An 18894-nucleotide genomic window follows, 5' to 3' on the forward strand; every position below is an offset into this window, starting at 1 on the left:
AAAAAAAAAAAAAAAAATCCAGTTTTGGAAAAAAAAAATGTGTGTGCAATTTTCACGTAAAAGTCACGTACGTTTTATCTCGCTACATCGGTAAACACATATTTGCACTCCTAAAACGTAGTGAATGACAGGCGGTGGCAAGAGACCCATTTTAGATACAGTTCATAATGCGAGCATTCAAACCACCGCGCCGCAATTTTTCATTATCCCTTTTTGCTCTCTGCTCTGGGACTATGGTGCGCCAAATGTTATGCACGAGGTCGTACCATCTACACAGTAACACGACGTTATAAAAACCCTATAAAAGCCTGTTTCTCGGTGGGTGGCAGATGGGCGGCAATAACCGGCAGCTACACCAGCTTCGTATCCACGGCTTAACCATCATCAGATATTATGTATTTTCATATTTTACACCTGTGTGTCGTATCGTGTCGTCGCTGTACACACCTGTGCAAAACTTGCAAAAATACCGATGCAGTTAAAAAGCTAGCACAGAAAAGTAAGCGTTGCAGTTATAAGAATTTCTCATTGCACAATGTGCATGTTATATATAAATTAATTACATTTAAAAAAATGAGCTTTTTAAGGCATGCATACAAAGCTTTGTATGAATATGTCTTTATTTTGAAAAATTCTCGTAATAATCTCTGTGCTTTTGTTCCATGAAAATTATTAAATGCTTTGCATTATGTATGTAATGAGATCTTTTGTTCTGGATTCTAATATAGATGTATTCTACGCAGCAAATAAAAGACATTACACGCATGTATTCGTTAACGTTAGATTATACGTTAAAGCAGGAGCGTAAAAAGATCGTAGGATGACGTAATTCGTGCTTTTATCGTTTGCGTTACGGCTAACATGGGAGCTCTTAACGACCATCTACTCCGTTTTATCGTTAATGTACCCGTGAGATGTTTAAATAATAATAAAATCATATGTAAAAATATACTTTTTTGAGGGCAAGCTTATTGAAATAAAACAACTGCGGCAACAAATTTATTAAATTAAGCATAAAATAATTTAATTTATTCCTATTGCATAGCAACTATGTATCGTACAAAAATTTACAAATAAAAAAATGTTAATGTTAAGTATTCATTATCAAGATTCCATGCTAATACTTACATAAATTATTATCAATTTCATATGATAATAATATTTTTAATTACTTCAAATATTTAATTTATATTGGGATGCACAAAACTAATAATATTTGAAATATTTTGTTTTAATATGCAGACATCATCTATAGAATGTTTTGTAATATACAAATAATTTGAACCACAAATATTTTATAACTACCAATTCATTTGTGAAAGCCATTAAGGAAAATGTGATATGCAATCATATCAGAGAGCGAATCTTTATGAGTGCGATATCCGTCTTGTCTAAATTACAACGTGATGTCACGTAGCGCACTTTGAACGTATAAAGCATTTCCGTGTACTAGTGATGCTTATCTCGAATGTTTATGACTTTTCTATATATATATATATAGTTTTATTTTAAAATACTCATGAAATGATGAGCTACAGTAATTGGTAATCATTTTGTAATCTTTTTGATAACGTGAATCTTCCGGAAGTAAGAAACCTGAACAAACAATTCTCTCAATAGCAAATCTATATTCTTAATAGTTTATACTCGATACGTTACGTTTATTTTTATCAAGATTGAACGTAGTAATAATGTAGACCACTGCTACAAATTGCGCATTCAAAATTTATATATTTATATTATATAATTAAAGATAATACTTGAAAATCTTAATATCATATTTTTACACAAATCTTTCATTATTACTCATTATTACGTTAATATTAATTGAATTTTCTATTTTAAATTACTGAAGCTACATTGAATCATATGTTTCCTACATATTTTAAATATTCAGGTTTTAATGTTAAAAAATATCGTTTTTAATTCTTTCTCTCACATTTCACGTTCTTAGATCCGCCATTCAGCACAGAAATACGAAGATCTCCGTGCGGCGCTTCGTGCCAAACAAAGTGATCTCCTTTAAATTCTCAACACGGAAAAAAAGCTGTGACAGGAGGGTAGGCGGACTGTTTTGCTTACGTTCTACGGTAAGCGCCGACTATAAAAACGAGCGGAGAGAGAAGTAGAAACGAGATCGACGAGATTCCCTAGCTTGAAGCTCGCGCGAACCGATGCTTTTGAAGGTGCGAGATAGTGCGGAGAACACGGCACGGAATGGTGGATAGCGGCGGTCCCTGGAGGTGGGGTTAGTCATAAACGACGTGAATCGGAAGAAAAACTGCTAAACGAAAATGCCTGCCCCGGAAGATCGGGACGGACGATCTAATGGGGAAAATAATGGATTTTCGGTAGTAAAGATCGCCTAGCCAGATCTCGATTCGTCCACCCTTGCCCATCTTACTGCGAGATTTCACTCTCCTCGCAGCACCTAACGAAATGGACGCGCACGTACGCGAAACTGGAGCATATCACCGAATAAAACTTTATCGCATTTCACCGATATATGCATTATGTTTATTATAACAAACTCGAATATATTTCTTTATAAAGAGATTCGTTTTAAACCCAAATGAAGCTACATTTCTCATAGAAATTATTAGAAACATTATAATAGAATTTCGAATTATTATTATTTATTCGGAGATACATTGTTGATGGTTTCGTGATTTAATTCTGTTTCTCGTATCTCTCCATGTAGAGCGCATTCGCGATTTTTTTTGCAATATATATTCTAATTGCATCTCTCGAATGATTTCACATTGTATTTAAATGACATACAATACACACAATTTTGTGTACGTTTTAACATTTAACGAGTAGTTCGCACAATCGGAAATACGATAAGGGTAGGGATTACCCTATTATCCCTTGTATAGTGGCTTCCTGGTTGCTTCCGTGAGAGGAAGTTTCAGATTCAACCGTCGTCCAAATTGACCGGACGGATTATCGAAGCTTCCTCCGGACTAATTGATTGTTTGCAAAATTTTATGCAGGTCTTGCGCAAAGAGGGAGGATTTACTGTCCGTCGACACGCCAACTTCATCAAGTGCGTTACGTGGATTCCATGAAAGTACACGCGGCCACGTATTTTCCATGTATGTACATGTAGTCGCATTTACGGAAGGAGGAAGGAAAAAAAAAAAATAAATTGTGTGCGGCAGCACCCCGAGCGCGCGCGAAAGTTTCTTTCCCGTCCAAAGGTCTCTATGGAATGTTACATCGCGTGACGTAGTTGGCGTAGCGGTATTTTATTCCGAAATTTTCGTGTACTCTGAGGTAGCTTTTTAAGCTTGCGGCTTATGCTCCACAAAACTTGAATACCCTGACGTTTAGTTTTTACCGCGATAGCTGCCCTAGCGTTCTTCGTATTTTATTTGTTTCCCTCATGTGCTCTTCAGGACGACATCCATAGCAATTTAAATTGTAAAAAATACGTTTTGCATTAATTATGGAAGACAATTATAACATAATAATTTAATGCTAATAAATTATGCCGCTTAATCATTGCTAGTAGCAGCGAGCAGAGACAAAAAAACACCAGTTTTATTATTTACAGAATGCCTCTCAACCACGTCGCAATGTAATAATAAGATCAAGCACATTTAAAGAATAAAAAACCGTGTATATTAAAGTTACAAAACATCTTGTTATAGCGATTGTTTGTAGTATTTCTTGATCATACATTACTGGGAATTTTGTGCCCTTCAGCACCGAGTTTGATTCCGCTGCATCGATGCATAGTTCGTTACAAAGCGGGGTGATGTAACATGGGCATAGGGGAATACGAGAGGGAAGATACAGCAGAACGAGGAGAGGAACCCTGGTAGCGTGCAGTCTATCAGAGATTAGCGGCTCGATCCATTAGGGAGTGATTTAGCTCGACGGTCCCCGAGCACTCTCTACTACCGTTCAGACAGCGCTATACTAGCCACGCCATGCTTCCACGCGTCGCCATACCATCAGCATCAACACGAACCTCACGTATGAATGTGCATATCTGACCCGGGACCATATAGTTAGCCACCATTGTATGCAGGCACGCCTTTCATTACATTATAAAATCGAATTAAGTGTCAAATTTAATTTTCCGAAGAAGATTATGCAATAAAAGCGCTTAATTCGATCATTTAAGAACTTTTATTAAGATGCTGTCATTTCATTTACAATTATTTAAAGACATAACAAATTATACAATAGACAAAAGAAAAAACGTAAAGTAATATTTCATTTAAAATTATACGTATATTTAAAACAAAAATGATTTAACGTTGGGCAAAAGCTCGTATGTAGAGCGTGAATGTTTTGTCAAAATAGCAATAAGCCTCTCTTTTTATGTACCGTTTGTGATGGAAAGGACGATAATGGGTTCTGGCTTGCGAGAGCAAAAAGTAAAATTTAGCATATAGCAGACTGAATGATCGAAGGTGGACGCGTATGGAGTGGAGAAGCTTCACGGTTGCACGTCCCAGGGGCGCGATGTGTCGTGCCTGATTACAATGGCCAACGCTTCTCTCTGTCCAAATACAAACAGTGAAGCTAATGCGCACTATCACCGAAACGCGGATTGCCAGATCGCACCTTACACCGCTCTGTCAATATCTGTCGATATCGTTAACCGTTAGGAGTGCATTGCATCTAGCAGGACGGCCGATAGCCTGCAATAGTTAAACGAATGATAGCGCACGAGTTCCATGCGAGTAGGCTGATTTACACCGATTTCTGTTTAGAGAACTTTATCCACTATTTTTTGCTTGAATGTGAATCGTATTACGTTTACTATGTAAATGTAAATTAACCGCCTCGTAATTGCTGTTTGCTTCATATATGCAATTTAATTAACAAATAATGATTGCTGCTCTATTTTATAAAATAGAATCGAATTATACACAACCGCTGTATGTGTATTTCCCGTACTTTATTATGATATTACATAAAGTTTATATACTGTTTTAATATTATACGTTATAATAATGTAGAGGAAAACGGAAAAAAAGAAAAAGAGAGAGAGAGACATTTTAACAATATTTAAAATTCCTGTCACAAACAGAAAATCGTTAATAAATCCCACAAATTATAGCAAAGGAAAATTTAATTGTTGTTTCATCGTTTAAGTATAACCGTGTGAGCGCGTAAATATAACATTTTAGTTAATTATTTTTATATACATACGCCATATAAATGGCAATGTGTGACCCGCAGCTGAAAGCATTTTATCGTGCATTCGCTTACAAAGCAAATCGAGTAATCCGCAAGTTATAATAAAAAAATATATTATGCTATAGAGTTTGAAACAGCATTTCAACCGACGGACAATGAAGTCGAGATAGGTAGGAATAACGGAGATATAGCGAGAGGGTACCTTTTAGAAATGCAAGCCAATTTTCATTGTCCAGATTAATGGACGCCGCCAACGAATGGCGCCAAATATCGCATATTTTCTGGATAATATGCAGCGCTCGTAAATAATAATAGCTTCTAGCTACTTTTCATACAGAAACGAGAGTAAATAAAAGGATGTTACAAAATATTTGTAAAAGTTATATAAAAAGATTATTCGAATTAAACTTAGTTCAATTGTCATTGTAAGCAATGTTGTAAATTTATAAAAGTGTTCACAAATAATTAAAAGGATGCTCATAACTTAAAAGTGTATCACACAAGTAAACTATGCACAATAATGAGAATATTTATGTTCGCTGAAATCAACTTATTTTTAATTATCAATTTTTTTTACCTCTCTCAGTTCTTGTCTTCAATAGCAACTATAAACGAAGACATCGTTATTGCATTAAAGAAATTGAAAACTAATTGCAGTCTCATTAAACAAGTTAGCGATAATTTCCGATCTCCTAACTCGTGAAATTGAACGTTCCATGCTCGTCACTCGACCCTTATCTATCGTGCCCCCCCTTTTGGCATCAAACGGTCCCAAGATATTACGGAGAGTTACAGGGAATTTAACCGCTCCATGTAAGCAAACACGATTTCAGCGTGGCGATTTCGATGACGGAATTTTGCTGTCCGTATCGCGACCACCGAAGGTGTCTAGGGTAAATGAGGTGGGAGGACAGCCAATTACCACCGAGAGCAATTACTAAGAGCAATTAACGCAAAAGTTACAATAAGTAATTAGTACCTCCGCAAGTAGCTGCTTGTAATTAACTTACGTGCAGCTGCGTTTTCCCATTATCACCTATTTTTCGATGTTAAGCCGACGCTGGTTTCTGGCACGATGCTGATGATGTTGGACACAGAGAAAAAAAGAGAATTGAAAAAAAAAAATTGAATATTTTTCCGGCTCTCGACCGCACTGCAGGTTGCAAAAAATTACATTTTTCTCCTACAAATGTAGGAAATGTGGAAATGTTCGGAAAAAAATGGATACTTTTATATCCATTTTGTTGGATACTTTTGTATCCAACGTTTCGAATTCTCTTTGCTTCGAAATGCGGTTTATAAAATTTATTAATGCGCCTAAAGTGACAATTAAAAATTTACTTTTCTTTTTATAAGAATATAATATTCAGAAAATGCACAAAGTCTACAGTTAATGAATGTACTTATAAATCATAGAAAAACTCTATTAAAAATTTCTATTAATATAAATGCGCACAGTTTCTTCGCGTACCCGAAACGACATATTAAATTTTAAAATTTTGGTATTGCGGGCAGTTTTTAAAATATTAAAGCTTTAAATTTTTTAAATTGAACTGCTTACATAGCAATATATTTGCTATGTAAGATTATAATATTATAAATGAAAAGAGTACTAGATATAACACGTATCGTGTGTGAGCATAAATTTAATTTAAGTGAATTTAGCAAATTCCATTTATATAATTAAAGAACATTTGTACAAAGATAAACGACTCGCATTGTTGATTCGCATCACGTATCTTGCTGTATGCGGCATTTATGTGTGCCCTTCCTATGTGTATTTCGCAAATAAATGCAAGAGCGTTGGCACAAGATAAGGTTTACGACGTTCATTTTAACGAGAATATATAACTTATCTGCAGCACCTATTCAGAATAGACAACGTGTGGTCTGTGACGTTAACTTGTTAGAGGAGAAATCTTTCCATCGTTAATCTTATCATAATCTGTGTTGATACGAACATATTCATTTCCTGTATTCAGTTTTTCTGATAAGCAAGAGCTTTAATACAAACTTTTAATCAATTTCAATATCACATATCTGTTGATAATGATTAATGTAGCCCGTAAATACGCACATGTTAAAGTTAAAATAACTATGAAATGTAAAATAGTCGTTTCTTGCGCTCTCTTTAATTTCTTTAATATTTGTAATCGTAATTCTTTTGTCTTTTATAACGTAATATAAAATTATGTCGCAAATAAAGTAACAGAAATTCAAGTAGGAAAATAAAGAAGGAAGCAAGATTTTCATTATAAGGCTCAACGAGTGGCTTTAAATCACTGTGGGACTTTGCTCCTGTCTATCATTCCGAGAGACCACGTGTATCCCCCAGATATTGCGTGCTTTCTTCTTCCGTACGTCACAATAGACGTACCGTTTCTCTTTTAATAAAAGACTCTCAGCTACATCTTTTTTTGTAATGATGATCCATCTAATGCCGTACCTCTGTATGCGCATATATATTGTTCTTTACGAGCGGATTTTATTTTAATGGTTCAATTATAATCCGTATATTTGTAGATTTGTTCGCGTCACAATATCCCAACATGCTCCTATTCGCTTCAATACGCTCCAATTTATAGTATTACATATTGGAGCATGTTGGGACATGTGACGCAAACAAACCTTATATTGTAAGCTAAAAAAATGTGAGAGAAAAAACAAAAAGTATATTATATATAAAAAATGGCAATTTTATAGATTATGTTTCTTAAATAATAAGTATTTTTTGGTGATAATTATATAAATATATCACTTTCCTATATCGCTTTTTGTATATTTTATTTTGTGTTTGTGTATTGTGTTATCTCTTGGATACATAAATCGATATCTCAATTATTATTCCAGCCTGGAAACGATTGCTATGCATTCGTGGAGTTCGCGGATCACATAGCAGCTTCCGCGGCGCTGACGGCTCTCAATCAACGACTTTTCTTAGAGAAGGTAAGTGTATTTGCCGTTGGCATTTATATGCTACGGTTCTCGTCGATTCTTTCAGCTATTATTTGCACGCTTTATTGGCACTGTTGAAATTTTACCATTTATTCCGGAACGGCAATTTTGTCTCAGTTTTTGACAAATGCTCTCGTGTAATACTCAAGGCACGGAAGAAAATAAATTTACAGGTTTAGTGAAGTTTGTCGATACCGTCGAATCATAAGTTACGAATACAACTGTAAACCCCATTGATGTAGAATAGAATACGTTTGATCATACTCCTCTCTCTTTCGTCGCCTTCGTCTTTCCTCTCACGTTCTCCCATCTTCCCTCTACGTCATATTCGAATTCCACGTGCAGTTAAAGTTCGCCGGTTGACGGTTACCAGCGGCGTTCGCGGAGAACGTCGGCGGCGGTTGCGAGTGAATCAACGATGGTGGCGTGCGGGGACAAGTCTGTGGTCGGGGGCAAAGCGGGGTCGTGTTCAAGGGGTCCGCGCTGCAGGTTGAGAGAAGGTATTGGAATCCGGCTGGAATAGCTAATGCTCGAATATGTCATAGTTTGGTGGAATGTGGTCAGAATTATACATGCTACACGATATATACGCCGAGTTACTTCATTCTCCTCCATTGCTCTCCTATTACCATGCATCTCCCGCCGCTTCTTCGCCCGCTCTTACTTGACTTCCCCCCCTGTCTATCTGCTCTCGCACCACGGTCTATCCTGACCTCGCTTCCTTCTCTCTCACCGCGACTTCCACGGCCTCCATTTCATATATATACTACCACCATCAACACTCACCAATTCACCATCCCACTGCGACATATATCGTAGCCCGTAACGCAGAGAGTTACTCGGTTAGTTTAGATTCGCTCAAGCAAGTTTTGATGTCGTGCACGCCTATCCCGCGATCCTCTCCGACCGCCTATCCCCTGGCCACCGAACACTCTTCGGCAACCCTAATGCTACCTTCCGCGCTGCAGTCACTCTCTAGCGACTCCTAGCAGGTGAGCTTTCCCTCTTTATCTCTCTCCCTCTCTCTCATTCCGTCCCTCTCCTTCACATCTGTTCTGTCTCTCTTTACGTTCAGCCTTCGTCTTCCTCCGTGCCTTTCCAAAGAACCGTCGAGTTCGCTATTACCGCCGACACATTACTAATGCCGAACTGGTCGTAATAGATTGGATGCCTGAAACTTGGATATGCCAACTAATGTGGCAGACTAACCTCTTTCACTCGTCATTCTCCCCTCGCTCCTTCCCAACCTCGTACTATACGTTTCTATATATCCCGCATTTCCGCGGGCATAAGTAGAGCGCAAATCTTGCTAACCGAACTTTCTTGAAAAATGGTTAGTCTTTATAAATTCTCATTTGCAATCGAATGCATAGATTTATGCGGCAAGACAAATACTCTTTTCTTTTTTTTACTGCACCCAACATTTCCCACAGACGTCAGTAAAGTGATATAAATATTCAAATTAATCGTGCAATTATGTATAATGACAGAGTAGCTAAATGAATTTGCTCAAATTCACAATCGGTAAAATATAAAGCTCGCCTTTCTTCGTAGCAGCGATAATCGCGGGAACAATCTGCTTTCGTGCCGTGTAGACTTCTTATTTCCCATTAGGACCTCGCGAGATTTCTAGCGTTTTGTGGAGAATAAAATTCTTACAAACGCCGCCAGCAACCTGGCTGAAAGGAATTCGGAAGTAAGTCGGGGCAGAAGTTCGGCCAAAAGAAGAATTTCTTATGCACAGCGGAGTACCTATTCCGCATTGCGGTCCTAAGCGTGCAGCCGAGCGGCGCGATCGCTAAGGAAAGCGCGCCGGCATTTCGCTATGTAACGAGGGGAATTAACCCCCAAGTTTAAGCGCGATACAGCCGCCGACTTTACTTTACTTACCTACCCGTGTCCCACACCACTGAATTTACCCCCGCTTCGCCGCCGCTGCCGCTACTGTTTCCTCCCGTCTTCCGCAAGCCCCATACAGCACAGTCTCTGCATCGCTCGTTAGCTCGAATTATACTTGCACGTGACTTCGTCGGGAGCGTTACATCGGGCGCGATCGTGCGTGGCGAGTAATTCCCGGCCATGGTTATTAATACGGTACGCCTCGTTTCTCAATCTGTAGCGTTTAATTTTCGGTCGATCCGCGCATCAGAGGGTGCTAGATGTTCCAGCTGATGTGACCGTAGAGCGAGCCCCAATGTAGGGGCCTTTGTGTAAACGACATTACGGTTGTGCCGATGCAACGCGAATAGCCCGCTGTTTACCTCATTGTATTCGATTACGATGCCGGAGGTAATTAGCTTCGGCGGTAATGGTAATCGATACCGATAGTATCAATTACCTACGCGCGGGCGAAACATTTGTCTTTCTTGCTGGTAATGTATCGAAACGTCGATTGCCCTGGAACTTTACACCGTAATGTACCGGCTGTAAATAGCTACCAAGTACTAAGGAAGATGTAAATCCTCCCGCGATTGTTTGCGCGGACTTATTGGCTGTCACGTTGATGTTTCCAACTTTCACTATCATAATTCCGAATGATGATGTATTGCCTGTTAATGTCCTTCGCGCGATTCTTTCGCTCGGGTTATTCATTATTTTATCAAACAGACGCATTGTTCAATCGTGACTTTCGCTTTTTATTTCTCCGTCATTCTTTTTTTTCTTTGTTTCTCTCTTTCCGATTCGCTTTCAGTCCTTTCTCTCCAGTTTCCGAGCTTCCGAGCAGAATCTTCCGAGCAGAATCGTTATTTCTGTTACGTCTGAATATAATTACTGTATATAATTTCGCAACTAATCTGCGTCTGTTATAATTTTGTGGATTTTAACCCACGTTTTACTTAATAATTGTTAACAAAGTAAGCGGTCAACATAAAAGGTTTTATTAGTATTCAATATAGATAAATATAAATATTTATATAAAACGTATTTAAATACATTTAATTGTTTCTTGTGTTTATATAAAATGTCTTAATAGTATAACGTGATTGCCATAATGCATCTATACGATAACTGTGCCAACAAATATGTTCTTAGCTAACTTGTGCAGTAACATAGCAAACACTGGTATCAAATGACAAATAGATGGTTTCCCAATTCCATTCTGAAATGTTCACAACGGTGGACGCAGATGGTAAGAAGGGGACAGCGGATATATATATGGGTTCGTAACTTTAGCTTCGCTCTCCACCTTGTTTATAGATATCATCGTTGTCTTGTTTGTGAATGATGATATAGTGTATCTCCTGAATGAGAAGCCTGAATGCAGGCTGGTTGACAATTGCACCAATCACTTAACAACAGCAATCGAGAATAACAATCTGATATTGATACTTTTTCTGGTTTCGAAACCTGTTCGCAAAATGTGCAAGATATCTTAACAAACAAAAAATCTAAAAGCAATTATCTTGACATTTTTCATAAAACGCTGATCAATTTCTATTCAATATTTCTCTCTGAATCCACATCAAAGTCGAAAAAAGATTTTTACAATAATGTAATGCAATTTTAGATTGTAATGCAATTGTAATATATGTGCGTGTTACATTCCCCATACAAAAATAAACCCTATACTTTAAAGTATTTATATATAATAACTTTTCTCATTGCAGTGCGACAATATTTAGTTATATGATTAAAACTAAATATTTACTTTTGTTTCTATTTGACTTCAAATCAAAGCGATATGCCTTCAATGAAAGAAACAATATATACTATTCCACAAAAATTAGAGAACACTTTTCAGACGCATAAAATTGAGCAATTTTTCAACCGCTAGAATTTGGCAAAAAATTATTGCAGATAAAAAATAAAAAAAAAGCATTTTAAAGCTTGTATTTTGTTTTTCATGTGCTTTAGACCGTTCTTTGAAAATTTTTTATCTTTACATTTCTAAGCCCCAAAAAAATATGTCTTGTTCTTAAAATTACGTATGTGGGTAAAAACGACGTTACGTTCGACACTTTGCAGTTTGATAAAGTGATAATAAAATATTTCTCGCAAAATTTACGACAAGTGTCAAAATCTATAACATTTTACCTACAAAACGCGTTTTTTAAAATTATGCTACGATTTTTTTTGGCCGAGTTACACGACATTGAATTAGTATTAGCGTAAGAAATATAAGTTTAGTTTCAAAGTCACGTAACTTAAACAAAAGAAATCGTAGCAAAATTTGAAAAAAAAAAAAAATGTATTGTGTAGGTAAAATGTTGTAGTTTTGGACACTTTTCATAAATTTCACAAAATAAATTTTTTTATCAAGTTACAGAATGTTGAATGTATTGTGTTTTTCATTCGAGTTCAGGACTGTAAAAGTAGAAAATTTTTTTAAACGACCTATAGCACCTACAAATACATGTTTTAAGCTTTAAAATGCTTTTTTAACTTTTTATTTACAATGATTTTTCACTGAGTTATAGTAATTTGAACATTGCTAAATTTTAAGCATTTGAATATCTCTACACGGCAGAACAGTGCGGCCAACTGGCCGAATGGGCGCCATTACTACGGCATCGTACGTATTAATGGCGCACACTTGGTCAGTAAAGATAAAAAGTTTTCAAAAAACGATTTAAAATACGTAAAAACACAAAGCTTCAACTTTAAAATGTTTTTTTAATTTTTTATCTACGATAATTTTTTGTCCAATTTTAATAAAATTGTCTAAAAATATTTAGTTTTCTATAAGAAGAAGCAATTGTTACAGCGATCTGCCCTTATCTATAAAAATATTTCTTAAATGTTTAAGTTGCGAGATAAATTTATAGATCACAAATATCTACATGATATATATAAGAATTAATGGGAATGGAAATCTAAATTGGTGCTATAAATGAGCGTTTTTACCGTCCAATCGAGTGCACAATTTTAGTATTGAACTTAAATGATAAGACATTTTAAAACATTAACATTACGGAACATTAAGTTTTTGGCATAGTTTCTTATCATTCAAAGTATGCGATATATATGTATGTAGATAATAATCTGAAGCAAAAAAATAAAAAAAGAAAATCATAGGGAATGAATGGATTTCTGAAAGCACGTACTTCTTCCGCACGCAGGACGATACGTCAACTATGAATATCGACTAGAAGCAGATACGAGTCGCAGAAACGGAAATCAGTTGGGAGTACCAAGTTACGATTGAGATTTAAGTTATTGACAAGCTACTTTGGCGAACCTCCACTGAGATCTGGCTGGTTTATCCCGCAGGCCCACTGCCTTTTGATTTCCCTCAGGACCCAACCCTTGAGATTCCATTCTTCTGCCCACAATGAGGCCCTACCTTCATACTACTTCATCTCCATTGCGAACGTCTCACTCTCACTTTCGACAACGTGTTATACACAAAGATTAATAGAGTTTTAATTCTTATAAATTGCTAGGCTAATTTTATTCCAATAGATCACATTAAATTATTCAAAAAAGGATCTTTATAAAAAATATTAATATTCATATCTTCAATATAATATTATTATCGAATCTTATCGTTGTATTAGCTAGCGCCCATTTGATAATACAGATGGGAGAACTGTTGAGAAATGTTATAAATTATATTTTCTTAATTCCGAGAAAAATATTTTGTACAAATTTCAGTTAATTTATTGCAACTTTTTTATGCAATCTCGAGGGAAGTAAGATTAGCAAGCGAGCGTGTTATTTAATATTCTGAAAGTTGAGACGAATTGATTTAATGGATATTGCCGTACCTAAAATATAGTTATCTGTAGAAGAGGTTATTAAGATATTTTTAAGATGACGACAGTTCGATCTAAGAACAGTTCGAATTCTCCGTGATGGCAATAATAATGACAGTAATAAGGTCACGAACCGCTATTACTTCAATAATGACATTCGGATTGGTACGTTGGTCGACTTGCCTCCCTAATAAAACAGAAGTTGCTGCGATTCCGTTGCTTATGGTTGGGTGGCACGCGACTGCACTTCGCATTGTAAATATTAACCGCTACTTGTTTTAAAGAGAGATCGAGGAGAGTCTTGTCAATTTGATGAGTTTAGACAATTGGACGAAAAGCGGTGAAAGACATAAGAAATTCAACTTGTTATCAGCGCCATTATATCGAACGTTTTCTCTGTGTAATTTTACCATTGTTTAAGAATAAAAAAATTAACTATGATATATATGAAAATATATTAACAAATAATATAATAGAAAGGCATAGAGAGCCGTCGCGGGATGTTAGTGCGAAATTATAATTTTTCTAAAAGAAAAGAGGGCACGAGTGGCTGATATTTTTTCTCTCTTCCTTTCTTTCCAATAATTCCTATCAGTACATACTGATTCTCCATATGTGAGAACAATGTACTAAAATTTTTGTACACTTTAAGTATCTCGAACTAGAGATCGGTGTACAAATTTAACTATCTCACGTAGACTAACAAATTAATTTCTTTAAGAAAAATTATAATTTCGCACTAACATCCCGCGACGGCTCTCTATGCCTTTCTATTATATTATTTGATAGTTATCATTTGAGCCTTTCCTTTATATGTGTTAGATTGTTTTAAAATATATTAACATTACGATAATAATACACTGCTGCAGCTTTTTTCTTATTCGAAGAAAAAAGCTTTCTTACGCGTTTCTTCTATGCGCGAGTATAAATATAATAACACGCATACATACGTTCATGATAAACATTGTAACAGGGAATTTTGGAAGCGAAGCATAGATCAGATTGACTTTTACGACGCGCGATTACGGTCGCGTCCTTCCAACGTTTAGCGTTTCCTCGTTTTTCGACGAATCGCTATCTGAAACTACTCTATCGAGGGAATGGTTGAGAGAGTCGAACGAACGATGGTCAGCAGCACGAACAGTGGACATTTCACCCATTTCCCCCCAGTTCCCCTTCCCCTCCCCTCTCCCCCGCCCCCTCCTCGGCTCGACACGTAGTATATTTTATCGCATTACTGGCATTGTTGCATCAGCCCCCGCTGCACCTCGGCGGTCACCGCTGAACGTGCAGCCGCCCGTTCGTCCGCCAGCCTCCCCGTTCGAGCCGAACACCATTCCACGAGGATTAAATATTGACTGCGATTCTGATTTATAGTAATTGCCGGAGGGAATGGCGAGAAAGTGAGATGAAACGGACCAGAGGGAGAGGCGTTGAGCGAAGGGGCAACGGGAAGGTGGGCGGCAAGGGGGCCGAATGGATGGGTGAGGCGCAGACTGGACGGTTTTCGAGGGTGGATAGCGCGGGGGGGAGAAGGGGTGTCGAAGCCAGCGGTGGAAGAGGAAAGCCATTCCCGCGCCGCTTTCGTTCGCTGACAGATGCATTTGCCAAAGCGTTGCGGACGTTTCTGGCTCGTTCCACGTCGTCACGCGGCATGTTGTTATTATCGTACGTTTTTATTTAGCGTCGCAACGCGCACCAGTTACAGCGTCAATACGTAATGCTACATGGCGTAATCTACATATCTGATAAATACGACTTTTTTACAGTACAATTGTACAACCGAGTTAATATGAGAATGGGCGCATCGCGTTTTATGATTATTCACAATTTCATAGGAAACATTCGTCGCTGAAAACCACTGTTGTTCGAAGAACGGGAAAAAAGGCGGCAAATGCTGGGAAGGATATTCGATTACACATCGATATCGGACGCGTATTGGAATTGTAGACATTCTTTTGATGGAATGTTTTACACGAGACGAACACACATCCGCCAATGAAACAAAAATTATTCATTGGAGAAGATTTTTTGCCAAAGGAATGCGCTCCAGTCAGGATGCATATGCGAAACTTTAGTTTATCTTGTTTTGCAAATGCGCCTTTCGAGATACAGCAGCAGTAACGTCACGTCCGTGAAAGTAGATTCTTTGGCATACTTGGAGAAATTGAAATCCTCCTGGTAAATTGAACTAAAAGAATTAGAATAAATTTTCGTTACTTCTTAAAAGAATTAAAAGAATTGGAATAGCATCTCTTTTAGTTTCTTCTTCTTTTTTTTTTTTTTTTTTGGATCAAACGTACAACAACCATACATTTACGCAATTTATTATTTTCACATGAGAATTTATTTGTGGATTGTGATTTACGTATGTATATAGGAACAAGCGTTAGGTTCCATCATTCTCTTAATCCTAAAATACATTTATAGCCTAACTGGGAAAGCTCTGTTTGTTAAACGGATTTATGATCTATATTTTTGCGCTGTCCTGTTTTTTCTCTTTATACTACGGATCACACGTATGCTTTGCTACAATGTAACGCCCTCGACACGCACATACGTATATTATTTCCCACCATAATCATATATATCCGCGATAATAACATTTTAGTGCCTTCGCGCGCCCATAGTTCATCCGCGGCCCGCTATCCACATCCAAAAATCCAAAAACCCGGGAATGGAACAGGATTTTCAGGCGAGTTTTTAAACAGTTACCTCGGGATGGGTCGCGTCCGCGTTTTACAATTAATTATTTGTTAATTGCCACCAATTAAGGTAAATAATGAGACGACGCGATGGTAGGGGCGAAGGCAAGTGACGCGAGGGATGAAGGTGGGGCGGCGAGCGCGAGGAGGAGAGACGGAAACTGGTCACTGTAGTACCGAGAGCGGTGATTTAGTGAGGGAACAGCAGGCGGCGCCCGATTATTTTTGGTTTTAGCCGTGGCGGCCATTATTTTTGGTCTCCCGCTCGCCGCAACTTGGAGTCTACCCGGCCAGAAATTTAGTGTGACCGAGTTCAAGTGCGCAAAAAGCCTTGCCGTTCTACGAAACCGGAGACCGCACTCAATGACGGACGAATTGCAAAGATTTCTCGCGCCAATAAACGGCTATTCATCTATCGGATTTCGATTGACTGAATTACGATTTAGTATTTTTGTGATCGATGGAAGTTGGCGACGCAAAATCAAATATTATCATAAACGTTCTATTAAGACGAATTGTATCGTGCAACGTATCAATTAATTTTAAGTGTCTCATTTGAAATGCATTACACACGCGAGAGAATCTGCAATTATTTATTAGGTCTTTATTGAGAAACTAAATTATGTATGACAATTATTATTAACTTGGAATTAAATGAGAATTATATTACTAGCAAAATTAATATTGCAACGTCTTTTAAGTGATTAAAAAGTAGTCATATCAGTATTGATTTACTTAGATATTGTATTACGTACGTACATTGGGAAAACGGAATGAAAATATCCAGCTCCAGATGTGAAAGATTATTGTGCGAGGATAGTATGTTATGAAATGGGAAGATAGGCGGATATGAGTGCTCTAGGATAAAAAAAAAGCGACGGCACTTTGAGGAAAATGAAATAAATGATGGAGAATCACCCCTCGCCGACACACCAGCCGGCCCGTCAGGCGTTTTTATTAATTCCTCTCGGATACAATTAGTTGGTCTATTCGTCAGACGCTTTTCATTAACTCCCCCTTCCTGCCGCTCTTTTACCAACTCCGTACCCCTTTTCCGTCCTGTCATGTACGCTATCTCTTTTCTCATCTACCATCTGTCTCTTTCGCCTCCTCTTTTCTCAAAAAAGCTGACTATAGAGAAGTTAAGTTTTTTATTGTTACTTTACCTTTCATAAAAATTATATATAACTTATATAACTTAATTTACTTTTGCATAAAAGAATTACATTTTAATAATTAGACGCTTTGTCCGGTTCTCGTATAGAGAAGGCAAAATCAATAAAATACAACAATAAAAATATTTGAAACAATGCCAACATTGATTGCAAAATTTTAATGATTTTATAATTCTTACTTTTGTCTACTCCTAATTTTTAGCGCTCTTTATTTTTTAAGTTTATTTTTTTAAAAATATTTTTAATAAACAAATACCCAAGTGCATAAATTTTTTTTCTTAGAACGCTTTGGTTGGGTGAAATTAGCATAAGTTACTGCGAAAGTGACGAAATAGCGTTTAACTGTGCGAGATGAACTACGAACGCAGTAGTAATAGAGCCGTTTAGTCAGACGCGGACGAAGCATCTAGTCGAAAGCGATGAACGAGAGGTAAGAGTGATTTGGTACAGGGCAACGATGGAACTTTAGAGACGGCACGTCAACGAGAAAGACAGAGAAGGGGTAGATGGTCGATGCGTGTTGGACCTCTAATGGAAATTAAATAAAAGAGAATCGAATGAACTGTAACCCAAAATTGTGTTCGCCTGATGAAAAACAAAGAGCCGGCGACTGCTGCGCCGGAACGACTGGCGGCATGAAAGGAAAGATAAAGAGGGACGGAGAGTCACGCGAGAAGGTTTGTGCGGATAGAGAGGAGTGACAGAGGAAGAGCGAAGGAGAGGGGTAGTCTCGTTTCGTGGTCGGGACGTGAAGGGGTTGAGGATGAAGGGATGCGAGCGGCGAGGGGGTCGACGTAGAAATGGAAGAATTGGAGGAGTGGAAGTCGACTGTGGGCCGGGGTGGCGACCGGAGAAATACGTATCCTGTTAGTTTTACACTGTGGCTCCAATTGATTCGAAATCGATTGTCGTTCGAACGATTTTCAATTGATCGATTACGAAGGGTGGCTCGGCAAGAGGGGCGCAACCACCCTCCGCGCGGCATCACGAGAGACAGAGAGAGAGGAAAGGAAGAAAAGTGAGTGAGAAAGAGAGAGGAGGAGAGAGTTTGGCCTGCGGGAGGACTTACTCTAAGCCCACGCCAATTGCATCCCGTTTTTTACGCCCGCTTGTTTCGACGTGCCTTTACGGTCGCCCGACCATTTTCTTCCGCCCTCATCCTTCCGTTTCTCCTCAGGACGCTACTTTAATTTTTCGCCGTCT

At 37.8% G+C, this 18894-nt stretch overlaps 2 protein-coding genes across 6 annotated transcripts in view; one reads left to right on the forward strand and one right to left on the reverse strand.

The window, feature by feature from the left end:
- Positions 1-18894, reverse strand: part of LOC105676863 (uncharacterized) — a 137891-nt gene that overhangs the window by 88651 nt on the left and 30346 nt on the right. The gene's annotated exons all lie outside the window — the stretch shown is intronic.
- The window catches only part of LOC136999388 (nucleolysin TIAR-like), a 93962-nt gene that overhangs the window by 71459 nt on the left and 3609 nt on the right, over positions 1-18894 (forward strand). For 2 of the 4 annotated variants that reach the window (XR_010889757.1, XR_010889756.1), the window contains one exon: positions 1955-5221. Coding sequence is in view for 2 of the 4 variants with exons in the window: in XM_067353339.1 (XP_067209440.1) it covers positions 8011-8106 (96 nt within the window). In the remaining 2 variants the exon portion in view is untranslated. Of the gene's footprint in view, positions 1-1954; positions 5222-8010; positions 8107-18894 lie in introns of those variants that run through there. The other 2 variants (XM_067353339.1, XM_067353340.1) reach the window with 1 other exon arrangement.

Source organism: Linepithema humile, chromosome 4 (genome assembly GCF_040581485.1).
Source record: "Linepithema humile isolate Giens D197 chromosome 4, Lhum_UNIL_v1.0, whole genome shotgun sequence".
Lineage (NCBI taxonomy): Eukaryota > Metazoa > Arthropoda > Insecta > Hymenoptera > Formicidae > Linepithema > Linepithema humile.